The following is a 17,883-nucleotide window of genomic DNA, read 5'->3' as shown; positions in this document are numbered from 1 at the left end:
GAGTCATGTCCACAAGCTTCCTGTGTATTTTAGGAGTGGTGCTAGTTCTGTCTTAACCACGTTGACTGAAAAGCAGTTCCATAAATTCAGGGCACAAAGCCTGGTTTTTACTGAGTTCAGCAACAAAGCTAGGGAAAGGATGCATTGGATCTCTGGCACTGTTTTCCTAGGCTTTCCCTCCCCCATCCCATGCACTCCCGATAGCACCTCAAATATGCTTCAAAGGGCTCCTGACCTTCCAGGAAAGCTTACTGGAGTGCAGGCTGCTGCCATCAGCAGAGGAAGGCTGAAATGCCACTGCATATATATGTGGCACTTTGCAACTTGGCCAGCAGCTATAGTGGACAGAGTATAGGATTACTATTTTTTTAAGAACACCGCAAGATAAAATGTAGCACCTATATGCTTAGGAAAGCTGCCCTGGTGGTCATAATCTATATAGAAAAGAACTGCTTTATTGCTTTGATGCAGCACTATAGATTTTAATATGTGAATTATTCAGTTTTGTTTGATTAATTTTAATTCTTAATAATACAACAAATTAAAGACTTTCAACATCTCTTTGGGCTTTCAATTACAAAACAGAATATTTTGAGTGAAGAATTGTTCATGAATTGGAAGGCTGACTCGGGTAACAACTATTCCTCCCCCTTAGGCAGGTGCCAAAATCTTCATCAGCTTAGCAAACAAATTACATATGTTTGAACAAAGTTTGGCACTGCTAAACAGTTGTGATGCCTGTGATAAAGGACTGATTGGCACCTAGAGATAAGTACACTTTAAGCCCTCAGATGCAATGAGGTCTCCACTGATGGAAATAATTATAGATTTTGACAATTCAATTTTAAGTATTTATTGCAAGCAAATAGGATTCAATACTTTCAAGACGTGGATATCAGCAAGCCTGTGTCCATCTGAAGCAGAAATCCCCATCAGTTGGTATACAGAGGCTGCTGCATGCCTTTTGCGATCATGTGCCTTTTGCCCGCAAAACAGTAACAAAGGCTCCTCTATGCAAGTCAAAGCATACATAGTTACATTCAGAGAAACATTTGGAAGAAATAATCTAAGGCTAGTATTGAGTTTAGAAATAAAACATTTACACAACTGTTGCTAACAAAGGGTAGTAATGAGACCTATTGCTTAAAGAGCATTAAATATATATACTTTGAGTTATGGGGAATGTAATTTTTAGAGGTTGCTGTTAATATTTCTTATCAGACATTCACCATAAGGTCCTAGGGTGAGTTGCAACAATTAAAAATATATACCGAATTGGCCTGAATATCAGCCTCACTTTTCCCAAATTCCGACCATGAAAAGTTAAAAGTGCGGCTTATATTTGCAACCTTACGGTATGCAGCCAGGAGCATGGGGCAAACAGCACCAGGAGTGCGGCAAAGCGGTGCCCGCCCTGTGCATAGTCCCTCGTCCTCTCCCCCAAAGCCCGGGAAGGGAGAGAACGAGGAAGGGTAAAGGCCACCAGCAACGCAGCATGGCTCCCCGCCCCCCCCCCCCCGGTATGCAGACAGGAGCAGCAAGGAATGGAGTCTCCCCCCCCCCAATTTTAAAAGTGCAGCTTATATTCAGGTACGGCTTATATTCGGGCCGATACGGTATATTAAAAACAGTTAAAGCAGATTACAATAAAAAGGATAGGCTGGGTCCTAAAATATATATCAAAAGTGTCAAAGGCCAGAATGAAAGAAGTGTGCCTTCAGCATATGATGAATACTACACAACAAAGGTACTAGACTCACATATGTGGACAAGAAATTGCACACCTTAAGACAGAATGCTGTCTCCCATACTGCCACCCCCTGAACTTCTGAGCCCCCAAACACCACATCCAAGACTACCTCTGCCAGCTCAGTCTAGAAGGCTGTAGTGTTGCAGGGCGGATGATACACTATCATCCCTGTTCTGATCCAAGACCACAAACAATTCCTTGAACCCAAGAACAGTGTGGATTGGTCTCACTGCGAGGGAGTTTCAATTTCTATCGATGATGATGGCAACAGTCCTTACCACCACTGCTGGCCTGGAGCGGTCTTACACTGCATAAGCAGGCAGACTCAGCTGGGTCAGCGTAGGATATGGATTTATAGATTTGTTTAGTAAAGTTATCAAGCCCTTCCAAAATATAATTTCTTGTTACCACAGACAACGTATCAAATGACACGCAAATTCAATTTGGATCAACCCAGCCATGACACAACTATCACCTGATACCCAATATAATAGCTAAATGCTTTGGACGGGAGAACCAAATACTTTTGCTCGCATTCTAACTATACATTGAGTTTCCTTTTCATCTACTTTTTTTTAAAAAGGGGTTTTAGACAAAATCACACAATTTCAATTTATAGACAATGGAATTTTTTAATTAAATGTGCTATCATAGAAAAGATGCAAGGACCTACTTGCTATAACCAATAGTACAAGAGAGAAGGCTGTTGTGTTGTTTTACTACTTACCTCTCTCATCTTTGTCTCATGTACACATATATATTTCCAGTATAATTAAAGTTAACAAAAACTCTGGAGAGCATAATGAATAGCAGAATAGATTTTGTTAAAGTTTAACTTCTTATTGTAATAAAAATCTGTATAGTAACATTGTTTTTTCCTAAAAACAGAAAAAGTACCCTAGTGGCACTGATTAGAAATGTACTTAAAAGAATAGCAATTGTTGAACAAAACTGGTATAGATCTTACTATTTTGCATATGAAATACATTCTGCCAAGTCAAAAGCTGAACTTAAAAAACATTTTAAAAAAACTTTCCAGCCATTCCCACTTGTACTCATTTTCAAGCTTAACTAAAAGGAAATTACTCAGAACATTTTTTTAAAAATCAAAAAGACAAAAAAAGTCCCTATATTGGCATACTCAGTCCAAGGATAAGCTATTCTTTATTAAATTCTAAATAGCAAGAACTACATCTACGAAGAAAACATACTGTAATTAATGTACTCAACGGGTAGCTTTGATAATCAGGCCTAAAGCGACACTGTAGTCATGTCATTCTTAAAAGATCAGCATTTTCCCATGCCTCTGAACAACAAATGTGTTGCAGATTAACTGAAAGTGTACAGGCCATCTTACAGTCCAAATTAATTCGAGTATTTGATATCCCCTTCATTTCATATGGAAATGTTCAACCGCACCATTTTCACAGGGACAAAGTAGTGTGTCTGTGGGTATATGCATATATATATCAGAGAGAACTGCAATGTACATCTCATGAGAAAGAAATCAATCTAGTCCAAAGAACTCCAGAGTATTGATCTATGTGCATTATACTTTCACAAGCTAAAAGAGAGTGTCTAAATTAAAAATGGAAGAAATTATTACAACTAAAAATGAGTTAGCTTTCAAAAGCTTAACATAGCATATTCAATTAAGTTTTATTCAGAGTAGACGCAGGGAAATTAATGGACCTAACTTAGTCAAGTACATTACTTTCAATGGGTCTACTCTGAGTAAAACTTAGTTGAATACTATTCATTGGTTATATTTTTCTGAAGGCATTAATCGTATTACAGATCACTGAAATCAAGCACACAGGAATTCTGCCAATTCTGAGAAAGGTAACATAGCTACTGTGCTTAACAAGCTTAAAGAAGAGAGAGCTTGATATTTTGTTGTTTTTGACACTGTAAGGATAAATTTGGGCAGAATGTTACCTCATTTATAGGTAGTGTATCCTCAGACTTAAGATATTTGAGGAAATAGATATTTAGATATTCTCATTTTTTATACCGATGCTACTGACAGTTTTAAAATGCAAGCAATTCTATAATTAAAAATATCTAGAGGAAAACTGACGTTTAGCAAGGTCTGTTAAGCTTATAATTCACAGACTCAACATCTTTAACAGTGTTGTCCTATAAGGTGTCTACTCACTTGTACAGTGGTACCTCTAGCTGCAGACTTAATCCGTTTCAGTGTGCTGTTCGCACCCCAAAAACTCCACAATTACATTACTTCTGTGCATGCACGGGGGCGAACTCGGAAGTAAACACTTCCAGGTTTGCTGCGTTAGTAAGCTGAAAGTCCGTAACAAGAGCAGGACGCAACATGAAGTATGACTGTACAGGTAACTCGCAACCCATGCACATTTAACTTGTGTACATTCAGCTTTACGCACTTGGCAAAAAAACTGAAGCAAGTTTGGCTTTACGTACTATCTTTGGAACATAACCCCAAGTAAGTTGAGAGCCACCTGTACATATAACTGACTTCAATTACTCCTTGGTAAATGTTAAAGCCTGAATGTATGGTTCCATCTCTGTATTTGGGTATATGAAAGAGCTGGGCTATCACATTTGGATATAATAAATTCACTATTCACAATAAGAAAGGGCTACTATAGAGAGGAAACATTTCTAAAAGACATAACTCGTGTTACAGAGCTGCACAAGAGATTCTGACACAGAGTTCAAGTGATACAGTTCAATTAAATAAGGCACATGTCCTAGCAGGGCTACAAAATGGCTGCGTAACTGCTCAGCTCAGTCTTTCCTATGTGATGAATGCTCTTCCTGCTTTGAAAGAGCACGCATTTTGCTTTAGATCACTGAATAGAATAGAAGGCAATGCTACAAGGCTTTGCCAAAACTAGAGAAGGTGGTCTTACTGTTTATTTCAAGGCTTTGGATGAGACTGGCTTAGGCCCAATGCACAACACATGCAGCATGACAAAATAGTGCACGGATCACAAAATTTGCATGACAGATTTAGACCCCAACTGATTCTAATAATAATGATAAACAGCAGCTCAGTTCTCAACTTTTAAACAAAGTTTAATGAAAGCTGAAGTGCAATACTGAAACTTCTATAAGTAAAGATGGCTGATTTGGTTTGCGTCTAGACAACATTATGACATCAGCATCAGAGGCCCTAGACATCGGGCTTCAAAATTCAGAAGAGCTACTTTCACAAAGTATATTAATAACTGTTTTTTTGTATAATGTATTGTATCATGTGAGCTATTTGGTTCTCAGAATCAGCACCCTCACTGACACTGTAATCACAGTTCCTGAAGCAACAGAGCCAGATCTATGAGCAAGTGGACAGTGATGTTCTGCTTCTTCTACATGCAAAAGACAAAAAGTAGTGCTGCAAAAGAAGACCACACTAGAATTATAGACGTGGTCAAAAAATTAATACATCCTGTTTTGCATGATGTTCTCCTGGCTTCTTCCCATCACTTGTAAAACTTTTAAGAAGATGCCCTGCCTCTCAACTAGCTGGGGCTGATGGGAGATGTAGTCTGAAACATGGAGGGTACCAGCTGAGGAAGGCTGGTGTACATAATAGTTTGTTATGTGCATTTCAGAGAGGGGTCTGTAATGTAGAGTGTATATGCAGTAGATGTCTGTGTACATTCCAGTTTGTAACTAACTTTCTATTAACCCTCCGGTTGGTGAATGGCAACACTTTTAAGTGGTGGCTCCAGCAGATTCTTGGGTATAAGAAATATACTGATCTTTGTCCTTAGAATTGTTCCTAAAACCCCAAACCTAGCATACAGTACCTAGCTCTACCATCTAGGTCGCTCTCATTACAGCATTTCACTGCTGTCAGCACTGTAGCTGAAATATATATGTGACAAACCAAACTAAATTGATCAATGATATTTTCATTTTATAGTTCTATATAGCCTCCCCCAAACAGAAATGCAAAAGTCAACAGATTATATAAATGTATCTGAAAAAATGTGGGGGCACCCAAAGCTAATGACTATGTTTACAATTCTGAGCACATGCAAATGTACAAATCTTTATCACATTACTAATTACGGCAACTTTTTATTGTGAAAAAGTGTATTTGATATAAGTCTAACATGAGAAAGCTCTGACAATGCAGGACTAATTTCCTCAAGAGACTCTGCTAAAGTCAAGCATGAGAGTTCAACACAAGAGGTTTATAAATGACAGCAGAGTACTGGGAGATAATTCTAACTTGTATTCACTCTAGAGTCATCAGTTACATGTACTTTTTAACCTTTAAAGCTGAAATGTTAACTTATCATCAGTTAATGAATTTACGTTTCCCCCTTCACCAACATCAATCAACTCAAGATATTACCCACCGTTAGTGAATTAGTGTTAAGGCTCTCGGGAACATCATTGAAAGGGTACTGCCATCTCTCTTTACAGGTCATAAAAAATAAGTTAGGAATGAGGCCTCCAAATGGGATTTTTGCCCATTCTAATTCCTAAACTAATGAAACTTTGTAAGGACGATACACTCTAGGAAAAAGGACCTTTTGGCAAACTATTTTGAGAGGATGGGCAGTGTCAGCAGCCAGCTACAAAGAATAAAGCATGAGGATAAAATGTTATTGATAGTAACGAAATGAGCACAACAGCCATCACTGATGAGCCAAAGAACAATGGAAAATCAGATTCTGAGGCTTCCCACCATGGGGCCCTTCCACCCTTCAGATTCCGTTCTTAGACCGAGGTAAAGTTTGCAAACCGGGACACTACTTCTGGTTTTGTGGAGTTCGTAAACCAAATCATTCATAAACAGGGCTGTTCTTAAACCAAGGTACCACTGTATTTACATAAACTCAGGACAAAGAGCAGCAATCTTTGGCCACTCATCATGGTCACTCCCCAATGGCTGTGTCCAGAATCCCCCTCCCTACACCACTTGCCTCATGGTGAAATGGAAGTTACACTCTCCCAGAGTAACCTGGGGGAGAGGAGAAAGTCTCAGTAGAAGTACACATCTTCGCACACGCTCTTTGAGCTGAAATTGCTCTGCTTAGAAACCACCTTGGGACTTGACAGAGGCCAAGTAGAGGGAGGCTAGGAAGAATTAGCTTCAGAGATCACATAACTTCTGGCACATAGTCACTCTTTCCTCCAGTGAGAGCTTCAGGGATGAAGGAAGAACAAAGGCAAAAGATTATCTGCATTTCTTAATTCTTCCCCATCCCACAAGGAATCCTAAGAGGGTAGAAAAACGTATTTTGGGGTTTGCTTCCACCACTTCAGTTCAAACCCGTCCTGCCCCACAGTAAACTCCATGGTGGCACATAATTGCAGTTTCTTAATTTTCAAATATTTTTCTTTCTAAATTATAATGAGTTTTGCTTTAAAATACTTTCCATGTTAAAAATCACCCTGGATTTACTTAAACTACAAGACAGAAATCAAGCTATCACAAAAAAGAAAAGAAAAACAGCAACAAACCTGGTACAAAGGAACTTCCATCCACCGCAGACAAACCATTCCAAACCTCGTTTTCTCTGAAAAATTCTGGCCCTTGGCAAAGTATGGTAATCGCTTTCATCATTTTCAAACCCTTCTTCAGACATCATTAGGGGCATTTCATCCAAATGTGATGACTCGTCTTCTACTTGGTACCTATTGGTTTTGTAAATAAATAGATAAATAAATGAGAACATTGGACTAACTCCAAATAACTGATAACATTCTTTTTAGCTGCTATGTATATATAGCATGCATTCAAAGCATTCTTGATATATAAACAGACAATGGCCTTGTCTGCACACACTAAGCCAAATAATAGTTAAGCATGAATGAGTAAGTGCACTGGTATAGTTAGAAAACTGCAGTCATTTTGATCCTCCCCTGCTCCTGAAGCTAGTTTGACTGAGAGGACCTGGGAGGTGTCAGAACTGAGTTCCAGATGAGAAAAAGCCCTGGATAAGGCCTTTCTCTTTTTACTGTTGTCAACCTCAGCAGCTCATACCAGTTTTTAGGCTGTCTGTCTTGATATCCCATATAAGCCGTCTGCGTGCATAGACTTCAGTCCAGATTTGATCAACTCTGGACCTAGGCCTGCTAGGAGGAGGTGTCTTTGGGGATGTTCACACCACTGGCCACTGTCTTGCAAACAATATAAGACATTCAAGCAGCCAATGTCCACCATATTTGGAAAAATGACCTCTGATCATAACTTGATCATGCATTTGGAAGCATATGTGGAGACCATCTAATCACAAGTTTTTATTAGAATAAAGAATGATCTCATGCTTGGAATTCTGCTCTGTGATTGCTGTGTCATTATGAACTGAAGAGAGCAGAACCACTGCCCTCCCTTTCTTTGGCATCATACAAGTGTCAAATCTTATGGGGGGGGGAACCACATGCTGCTGTTGGTACTTCTGGATCTGTGGCATTGAACTCTTGCATTACTTGCTAACCCCAAACTCTTCCTTAACCATGTTTAGTTTGGTCACTCGACCTCAGGTGCTTGCTAAGCTACAAAGTTATGAGGCAAGAGCAGCTGGAAAACAAAACAACCCTGGTCATTGTTTGTTTGATCATTTGTGGACAACCTGTGGTTAGCTGAACAACTATGGCCTAGCATTATATGGGAACCAGGCGCATATAAGCAATGGTATATATCTCATGGCATTCCTTTACACTTGTTAGTGTTAAAGTGGCTAATGGACCACATTAATAGGATACGTTTCTCAACATAATTCTCACTGAAAAATCATGAAACAATTGCTGTTAAAACAAAGTTCTAAGACTGAGAAATATATGCCTGACTATTCAATCTGGGCGGGAAGGGGAGGGGAGAGAAAATCAAAATCCTCCATTGCACAACTGACAATGAAACAGGGTACACCCATCTTTGTCAAAAATTACGTATTTCTATTCACCAGTAAACTAAAAGCATTTCTTATCATCTCAGGAGTTAAAGAATGAAATTTATTCATACCTCTTATAAAAACATGTTTTCTCAAAAATATTTTAAAATCAAGAACTGTGGTGTTAACTCTACAAGTGTGCCAACTACTAAGATAACAAATAAGCATAATGTTTAGTAACTTGACTTCAAAATGCAGCCTTTGAACTGGCAAGCAATTTATTCTTCTCCAAAAAGCAATTTTCCTATTGTGTTAGAATTTTTACCATATTATTTAAAAACAATACAATGATGAATAATGGATTTTTCATAGGGAAAAATCTCGATTTCTTTGTGATCTAATGCCATGTACACTGAATTGTGCTAGTTTACCATGAGTGACAAACCAATTAAGTATAATGCTAGAAACTTTTTATAAAATAAAGCTCTGAAAGCCACATGAATAAATAAGTAAGTATGCATAACACATCACTGGTGTTACTAAATCAGATACAAGACAGGTATCTGGAGAAAAAATGGCTTCCAAAAGAAAAAGAACATTAATATTAAACAAGTTCTAACAAAAAAGGAAACTAGGAGAAAAGAGATTACAATACGTACTTCAAAATTAACTTTTTTATAAATATCTGCTGTGAAAATAATACCATACTCTCTTCAAACTTTGATGGCTTTTCAAAGGAACAGTAACCAAATGAGTTCATTAAGTGCCAATTGCAATTTACTGTCTACTGCTTAAATCATATCTATATTTTAAAAAGTTGTTTTCTTTTATATTATCACTACACAAACTACGTAAACATCAGCAAACCAAAATATACTTCTGCACATACACTATCATGAAGGAGCTATTGTAACATTCCTACCCCTCTATTTTTCAAGGCGTTCAGAATGATAGTCAAATATAGAAAACCTGAGAAGTCAAGCAAAACTCGAAGTTTCTCCGTGCCTTACTCCTAATGTTTAATTCACGGTGAACTGGCAAATCGTCACAATTTTCTCCCATTGCTTCTCAAAATTTCTGGCACTTTATTTCTGAATAATATGCTGCTTTGGAGTCACTACTTCATTCTTATAGTGGAAGCATTCCTCAAGCCCAATCTTCTCCTTGCTTCTTTTAATCTATGAGAAACTTTCATACTAGCTGCAGCAATTCTGGAGAGAATTAGCACTTAAGGTTTCATTCTTAGCCACAAAGAAGTGGGGTGCTGTATCAGAGTTAGGGTTGAACTAAGAAATGATATGATAAGCTTACTGATGACACCAAACTATATAAGAGGGTGGGGGGAATGCAAAGAGTCAAACTGTATGAATGAGCATTAAAATGGCAAAAGCAGTTTACTGTAATTAAGTACAAAGTGATGCACAGTGAGGCAAAAAAAACTATCACATAAGTGTTCTGAGATTTATTTAAAAAAATGAATTGAATTAATTTGCATAGGGTAATTTGAATTGGAAAATGCTGAGTTTGCTTGGAAAACTTTTCTACAGGCCTACAGGATAATCTAATTTAGAAAGTTTATTTTATTTGCATCTAATAAAAAAGCTAAAAACTATGAAACTGCCAAGCTTTCCTATTATTTATTTGGAACTGACATTGTTACAGTACTAATGAACTTTTGAAATGCAACATTTTATGCAGAAAAATAGAGGATGGATTTTTTTTTTCACCCCCTATCATTGTGTAACAAACACTGAACTGGCAGCAAATGACCAGGGAAAAGATCTTGGGTTGTGGAGGTTTGTGTAACGAAAATGACACATTGTCATTACAGCAGAATGCTGTGCAGTAGTGAAAAAGGAAAATTCCACGGGATTGAGTCAGACTTGCTGTGAACACAACTCATTGCCCATGAAGCAATCTGCTGGAGGAAGAAAGAGAGAGGCAATATTAACCAAGTCCCCCTTCCTCGTGTGCTATTCCAGAGAATCAGGGGAGTATTTGAAAAAGCATGTGTGTGTAAAACTATGCATGCTGTCGATAAAGTGGACAGAGAGTGCTTTTTCTGACAGCCCAAATGGCGCTTAATGGTAGATTTAGGAAAGATTTAGGAAAGACAAAAGAAAGCACTTTTTCATGAGGTGCAGTGTTAAATTACAGAATTTGCCAGAACATGGTGTGGTGATGGCCACCAACACAGATGTTTTAAAAGTATATTAGATAAATTCAAGGAGAATTAAGCCTGTCAACAGCCACTAGTAATAGTAACTACACTGGTACCTCGGGTTACATATGCTTCAGGTTACAGACTCCGCTAACCCAGAAATAGTACCTTGGGTTAAGAACTTTGCTTCAGAATGAGAACAGAAATCGTGCTCCGGTGGCACGGCAGCAGCGGGAGGCCCCATTAGCTAAAGTGGTGCTTCAGGTTAAGAATAGTTTCAGGTTAAGATCGGACCTGCGGAACGAATTAAGTACTTAACCCGAGGTACCACTGTATATGCTGCCTCCTAGATCAGAAGAAATGCTATTCACTAGAGAACAACAGCGGAAGAGGTCTATTTTGCTGATATCCTATTTCTGGGCTTCTCTTATACATCTGATTGGCCACTAAGGCGGCAAGGGATAACCATATATCCCCTTCCACATGCAATCACCTTCTAGTCCAGATTGCCTTGATAATTTCTTTGGTTTAATTACAGCAGCCTACTTTGAAATCTTGGCAGATTCCACAAACTTCATGCTGAACAATTCTCTGTATTCATATCTTCTTAAATATCACATGATATACACTGCAAAACTGCACTACAGAAATATTTCCAGAAGTCTATCTTAAAAGATAACTTGTAATTCCAAACCGGGGGAGTTAAATTGTTTTCCAAGTACTTCCCTGTAGGTTTACCAGTTTTAGTAACTAAAACTCCTATAACTCTTATTTTTGAAATAATAAATGTGCGGTGTTATAATACTACCAAAATATCAAACTATTTTATATTTAACATAGTCTCAAAGTTCACATATGCAGTACATGTTGAATATTAAATGCAGTTTTCATGTTTATGGGTTATATATAACACATCTGTAGAAACATAGCAATATTTGGAATTTTATATATCTTTTTAGAGCCATTTAAAATAATGTTTTATTTTTATGGATTATGTGAGCTGATGAATCACATATATAGTGAAGAGCAATTTCTGTAACTAGGATGACAACTTTCCCAGTGAATCTGGAAACGTTTTCAGTAACTACAACTGAAAGACCTGTAACGATACCCATGTTGCACCAAGCTCGCACACATTGGTTCACATAAATACATACCTAGGATGGGTCAGAACTTCTTATTCTTACATGGATGAGAACTAAGACTTTTAGTTTGCCAAATTTCTATTGCAATAAATGCTGGAGTTTTCTGTTTTAACAGCAAGCTTGGTATCTACTACGTGACCATTGTTATTGCAAACCTATGTCACACCCCTTGTTTGAACATTCTTAACTGGAATAAAGTGCTATTATTCTGTCTCATAGGACTGGGCAAACAGATTGACTGAAATAGTATAGTGATGTATCTTGTTTTATTACTTTTTTGTGGATAACACTGGGGGAAAACAAGACACTATCTCTGGCTTGATCTTAAAATAAAGATACCATGAGAATTGACTGATATATTAATACAAAGACATTGACAAAACTTAACTATATGAAACTAGAGAATGCTCACTATTTTTGTCCAGGGTTTAAGTACTTTGTTATCAGAGACAGATACAAAAACATAAAGATGTTCTAGAGGTGCGGGAAGATAACAAAAAGGCCAGGCAGTAAACATGAGCATGAGTCACACATATAAGTCCTGAACCTAAATAATAAAAAACCTTATTTGAGAATAGATTAGATAAACTAAGCTTTCAAAGGACAATCTTTAAAATGTGAAAGTAGCATATTTCAAAAGCAAGCTTCTGAAAAGCTATGCTTAAGACAAACAGATATGGTGATCTGAAAAATGAAACAAAACCCTATTTTCTGAACCTCTCTCCCCCATTAAAGAAAACACAAGAACAGAAACTGTCTGTTCCTGGACTCTAAAAGAACATATAATACAAACTAAGAATCAAGTAGACTATAAAATAGCTTTAAAACTGTATCTTTATTGAATGCGTGAAAAAAACCTATTTTCTTTTACAAAAAAAAAAAGTTTCCAATTTGGACAATGAGAACAACATTTCATACCATACAAACACAAAATGTCAATTAACAGATTTACATTAATTCACCAAATCAAATATTTCACAACTACTTTAAAAATTCAGAATAAAAAAGAAAAAAATAGTCTAAGATTTGCATGTAACTCATGAGTAGTCTATATACAGAACATGCTTCATGGGGACATGGGGCCACATTTTACGGTGCAAAACCTGCTACCCAGATTATCTAGTGTTAACAAGTTTGCCAAAAACAAGATTGTATACATGATCTGAAAATGTATCAAGGATTTACTTACGTAAATAATTATGTATCTAGAAAACTAAAGTTCTTATCTCAGAGAGGCAATGTTTACTTAAGCACCATTACCCAGTTTACCACCATTTTCCAATCATGTTCTGGGAAAACTTGGAAGCTTATAATAGCAAACATTATTTCCTACATAGTCACACAGGAATATTGGGTGGTGTTCTGAAGTACAGTGGTACCTCAGGTTAAGTACTTAATTCATTCCGGAGGTCCGTTCGTAACCTGAAACTGTTCTTAACCTGAAGACCACTTTAGCTAATGGGGCCTCCTGCTGCCGCCGGAGCACAATTTCTGTTCTCATTCTGAAGCAAAATTCTTAACCCGAGGTACTATTTCTGGGTTAGCAGAGTCTGTAACCTGAAGCGTATGTAACCTGAAGCGTATGTAACCCGAGGTACTACTGTACAGTCTTTCCATGTGGGGCAATTATGGCCTGGCTAGCACACCATGAAAACAGATTGTGTATATATATTCATTGTATCCAGTACATAGGGTATCATGACAGACCAGTCATGTGAAAAGAGCGCCTTAAACTAACAAAGTCTGAAAACCACAACCCTTGTTTATTCAGGAATTGAATTTAAATACTTCTGTTTTAAATTTTGTATATTTTATATTTGCATCATTGTATGCTGCTTTGAGAGCTAATGATAAAAACTGGGATATCATTTTTTTAAACAAATAAATTATATTTACATCTGCAAAGATATATACTGTATATGAATGCATTGTTAGTAAATCAACTTGTATATACAGCACGGTAGCCTTTTGGAAGCCACTGTTTACCTTATCTGCTATTATCCTGAAGATGTAATGAAATCCATAACCTACAGACGGGCTCAGTAAGTTTACTCCATCATCTTCAACCCCATGACTTACATATTTAAGAAAACTAAAAATATGTTACCTTAAATCCCCAATACTAACCTAAGTTGGTAGCTAAATAATTTAGATGTACACACTGAGAACAAATCCAACAACACAATATTTTTAAGGAACATTTTAGATTGTTCTTTGTAAACTGCTTGGAGGTCTTCCGTTGAGTAAGAAGTATATAAATTTAATTAAATAATTAAAATGCTAAACTTAACAAAACCCCTTTGGTCATTTCCTACAGCTACCAGCTAAAAGTCCTTTAATAAATTATAGTGATATGCCTAAACCCCTACGTTATGAGTTTAAGAGTAAGGTGCCAAGTCCTTAGTTAAGGCATTATACCCTTATGCCCTTTCATTAACATATTTACAAGGTGAAATGAAAGTAACTGTATCTGAGATTACTATATCTGCAGCTCCACAAATACCTTGATATCAGCGTCAACAATGTGCAAAGGATTATATACGGTACATTCTGACTTCTGCTAACACAACAGAACTTCCCCTCCTCCTCCTCTCCCTGAACCCCCTCCACTCATCCTCTCTGCTCTTAATTCTCCACAGCAGGTCTGGGCTTGATGCTTGGGGTAAGGACCAAGCCAAGGTGGTGGAAGTTCCACTGCATGAATCTAACCCATTCTACTTGTACAATGACTTAGTTGGCTACAACCCAGTTGGGGGTGTGAGAAGAACAGGACTCTAAAAATACAGTGTGATTTTGTAATACAGTGCTTAAGTAAAGACTTACAGCAGAATTATGTGCACATCTACTAAGTGCTTAATTTCACTGCTTTAAATAGAGCTTACTGCCAGGGAAGAATGTAGCCTAAAAGTTCCTTCCCACATTTACAAGGCCTTAAAGAATATTTGCACACCTCTATTTCATAATGAAATGTGATTCACATTACTCCATCACACCTTTTCATAGCCCAGTTATACTCCACACTAGTGAAGACTCCTCTCTTGAAGAGGGTCTTGTATCTGAGGTGATGCATGTGAGATACTGTATAGTTTGATGTAGTAAGGAAGATGGATAGTGAATGTAATGTATACACCAACAGCTGTCAAATGCTTGCCTTATCATAAATTTCAACCTTATAAATCTGTTCAAGTAACCTATAGGCTATAAAGCTTATGCTTTAAAGACAATAAAAGTTAGTCTCTAAAGTACCACCAGAATCAATCTGTCTTTTCTTGTATTTACAATGTTCCCAAATGTGTTGATTTTAAAAAGAGGAAAACATGTCATCTGTTTCATCTTTTCTATAAGTCCTTAATTTTTCATATGTTTCTCCAAATAAAAGATATCTTTACAAAACCTAAACTTTCTGTGCCTGGAAATCGGATCCCAGAGTAAAGATCCAAGTGCTTATACATATGCACCAGTATTTCCAGTTTCAGTTTGCAGCTTCTTTCTCTCAGAGGCTGCCTCCACAAATCCCAGAGTACTGGATAAACTCCAAGCTGTAATTGGAAGGGAGTTCAGACACCTCCTTAGGAGTAGGACCAAACTCCCTGTTGCCATCTAGGAAATGGTATACCAGCCTAACTCAAAACCTTTGTAATCAAATGAACTCCTAAGGCATCTGAAATCAATTGAACCCAACGGCATGAAACAACTAAAACAACTATGTTAAAGTGGTCATCACCAGATTCCATTTTTAAATAGAACACAGTAACAAATTTGTTCCTCTAGAGCAGGGGTTGTCAACCTGGTCCCTACTCCCCATTAGTGGACGTTTCAGGATTCTAGGTGGGTGGTAGGGGGTTCTACAGCACAAGCTGAATCCTCCTTCCATCAAGCACTGGTGGGCGGTAAGGAAATTTTACCATCAAGAAAGATGCATTAGTGGGTGGTAGGTATAAAAAGGTTGACTACCCCTGCTCTAGAGGAACAACAATGAATTGAACCTAGAGACCTGTTCAGGTGCTCTCCCGACATGTATGAGGGGAGAGTAGGCCTTTGCCCATTAATCATGCCCCTGGCTCACACAGACTCAGAAGAATGCACAAGAAGGGCACCATGCATGTACACAGGCACCCATGGAATGAAGAACCCATAGGATTCCTAAACACATGGGAATCCTTGCCAGTGCCTTTTGCAGTTGTTTCTAAAAATCAAAAGCCTAGAGACATCTGCAGCAGCCCGAATGAGAAAGTTCTGCCTTGTGAGGGGACTCTAATTTCCTCCCTAAACATCTTACGCCAGTATTTCCAACATATTGCAAGTCACCTCAAGTGCTCTGGTTAGTAGGGAAGGCCGTTAAAATCAACAATCATTTTCCTCCAAGTAGAAACAAGATTCAGTAGCCAACATCTACAGCCCAGTCTAGAAGTTTGGAAAACTGGGGGGATGGATTCCAGTTCTGCCACTGAACTCATCCTGGATAAGAATTAAGTGGTTCTGTTGAAACTCAACATATGTAAACAAACACCAGGAAGGGTAATCCAGACCATCCACCACATAAGATTTGCTCCAAGCTTGAGAAGGACATAGGCGAGAGACCCTTAACCACAGAGGTGCTCTCAACATTGTTCTTCGCCCATCCCTCCAGTTGCCTATGGTTAGAACCAAGTGTCAGTGGGGCCCTCCCTGCTTCCTAGAAGTGGCACACTGCTCTACCAACCCTTCCTTCTGATCCCAGAGGTCGACCCCCTCAGTGGCAACAAGGACACACTCTGCACATGCTCAGAGTATTCATCCATTATCACTTTCTATGTTCCAGGGAGGAGCTCTAGGGCATTGCCAAAGCAGGGCTCTGGACTTGGAAGCACCGGTCCCAGCGCGAGACATCACACCCCCCCCTCTCCAAAATAGGGCAAAGGGAGCCTGTCAAAGCAGCATCACTGCCACGCTAATCCCTGAGCACCTTCTCAGAAGGGACAGCCTCCCCCCCCCCCACCTCCAGCCGAAGAAAGCTGACAGGCAGTCTGACCCCCCCCACCACCACCCAAAGGCCCAGAGAGCCGCAGCCGCCCTGTCCTGTCCGTCGAGTGAGGGCCCCAAACGCCTCAGCGGGGCGAAGGGAACTGCCAGCCAAGTCGGGGGCTGCGCAGGATGGAGCCCATCCCCCACCAGGCTCCTCACACACCAGCACCCCCCCCCCGCTCCACTTCCCTCCCGGCCGGTACCTGCTGTGCCTCTGCGCGGCGGAGGCGTTGGTGTAATACGCCGCCCTTCGCTGGGTGCTGCGCGGCACCGGGTGCAGAGGGATTTGGTCCGCCATCTTTCTCCGCCCACCCCCTTCCCCTCCCCCCGCCCGCCGGCTGGCCGCTTCCCCTCCTCCCCTCCCTCCCTCTGCCCCGGATTTCTCCCTCCCTCAGCTTAACGGACGGGCGGCGCCGTCACCGCCGACGCCAGCTGACGTCACGCGGCCCGCGCGCAGTGCGTCGGTGACGTAAGCGGGCGGGAAGCGGAGGCTTAGTTTTTCAAGAGAGCAAGCGAAAGAGGAAGCGAGGGGCGTGAGGGAAGCTGAGCCAGGCAGAGCGCCGCGTCCAATCAGCTTCCGAGAAGCGCTCGCGCTCCTCCCCCAGCTGGAAGAGAGCGCGCCGGATGGGCGAAGCGCGGAGTTCTGAAGGGGCTGGAACGGAGCGGGGAAGGGAAAGCGAAAGCCCCGCGGGGTCGCAAGGCAGGCGCGGACCCGCGTCTCCGGCGTCTGTGTGGAGCCGCAGAGATCGCAGGATTCAAGCCCGGATGCCTCTTCCCGCTGAGCGCTGCTGCATTGAGCGTTGGAGAGCTGGAGGGAGGAGAAGATGGCAGCTTCTCTCCGTTTCCTTGCGGGAGTTCCTTCCCGAGAAACATGGGTAGAATCGGGCTGCACGAAATCTCCCTTGGTGGCGACGTTGACGATAGTAGAGCGGCTCACGGCACGCCTCTGTGTTTGGTCGGCATCGCCATCCCTGCATGCAGAGACGGTCGGTT

General features: G+C 39.8%; 1 protein-coding gene across 5 annotated transcripts in view; it reads right to left on the bottom strand.

Annotated features, from left to right (window-relative positions):
- Positions 1–17,211, bottom strand: part of ATP9B (ATPase phospholipid transporting 9B (putative)) — a 121,716-nt gene extending 104,505 nt beyond the window's left edge. For 3 of the 5 annotated variants that reach the window (XM_081873361.1, XM_081873362.1, XM_081873363.1), the window contains exon 1: positions 7,211–7,351. Coding sequence is in view for 2 of the 5 variants with exons in the window: in XM_081873359.1 (XP_081729485.1) it covers positions 7,211–7,384; positions 17,094–17,188 (269 nt within the window). In the remaining 3 variants the exon portion in view is untranslated. Of the gene's footprint in view, positions 1–7,210; positions 7,385–17,093 lie in introns of those variants that run through there. The other 2 variants (XM_081873359.1, XM_081873360.1) reach the window with 1 other exon arrangement.
- Between the last annotated feature and the right edge of the window lie 672 nt (positions 17,212–17,883).

Source organism: Podarcis erhardii (genome assembly GCF_964252035.2).
Source record: "Podarcis erhardii genome assembly, chromosome: 8".
Taxonomy (NCBI): Eukaryota; Metazoa; Chordata; class Lepidosauria; order Squamata; family Lacertidae; genus Podarcis; species Podarcis erhardii.
This window is presented reverse-complemented; position numbering and strand designations above follow the sequence as displayed.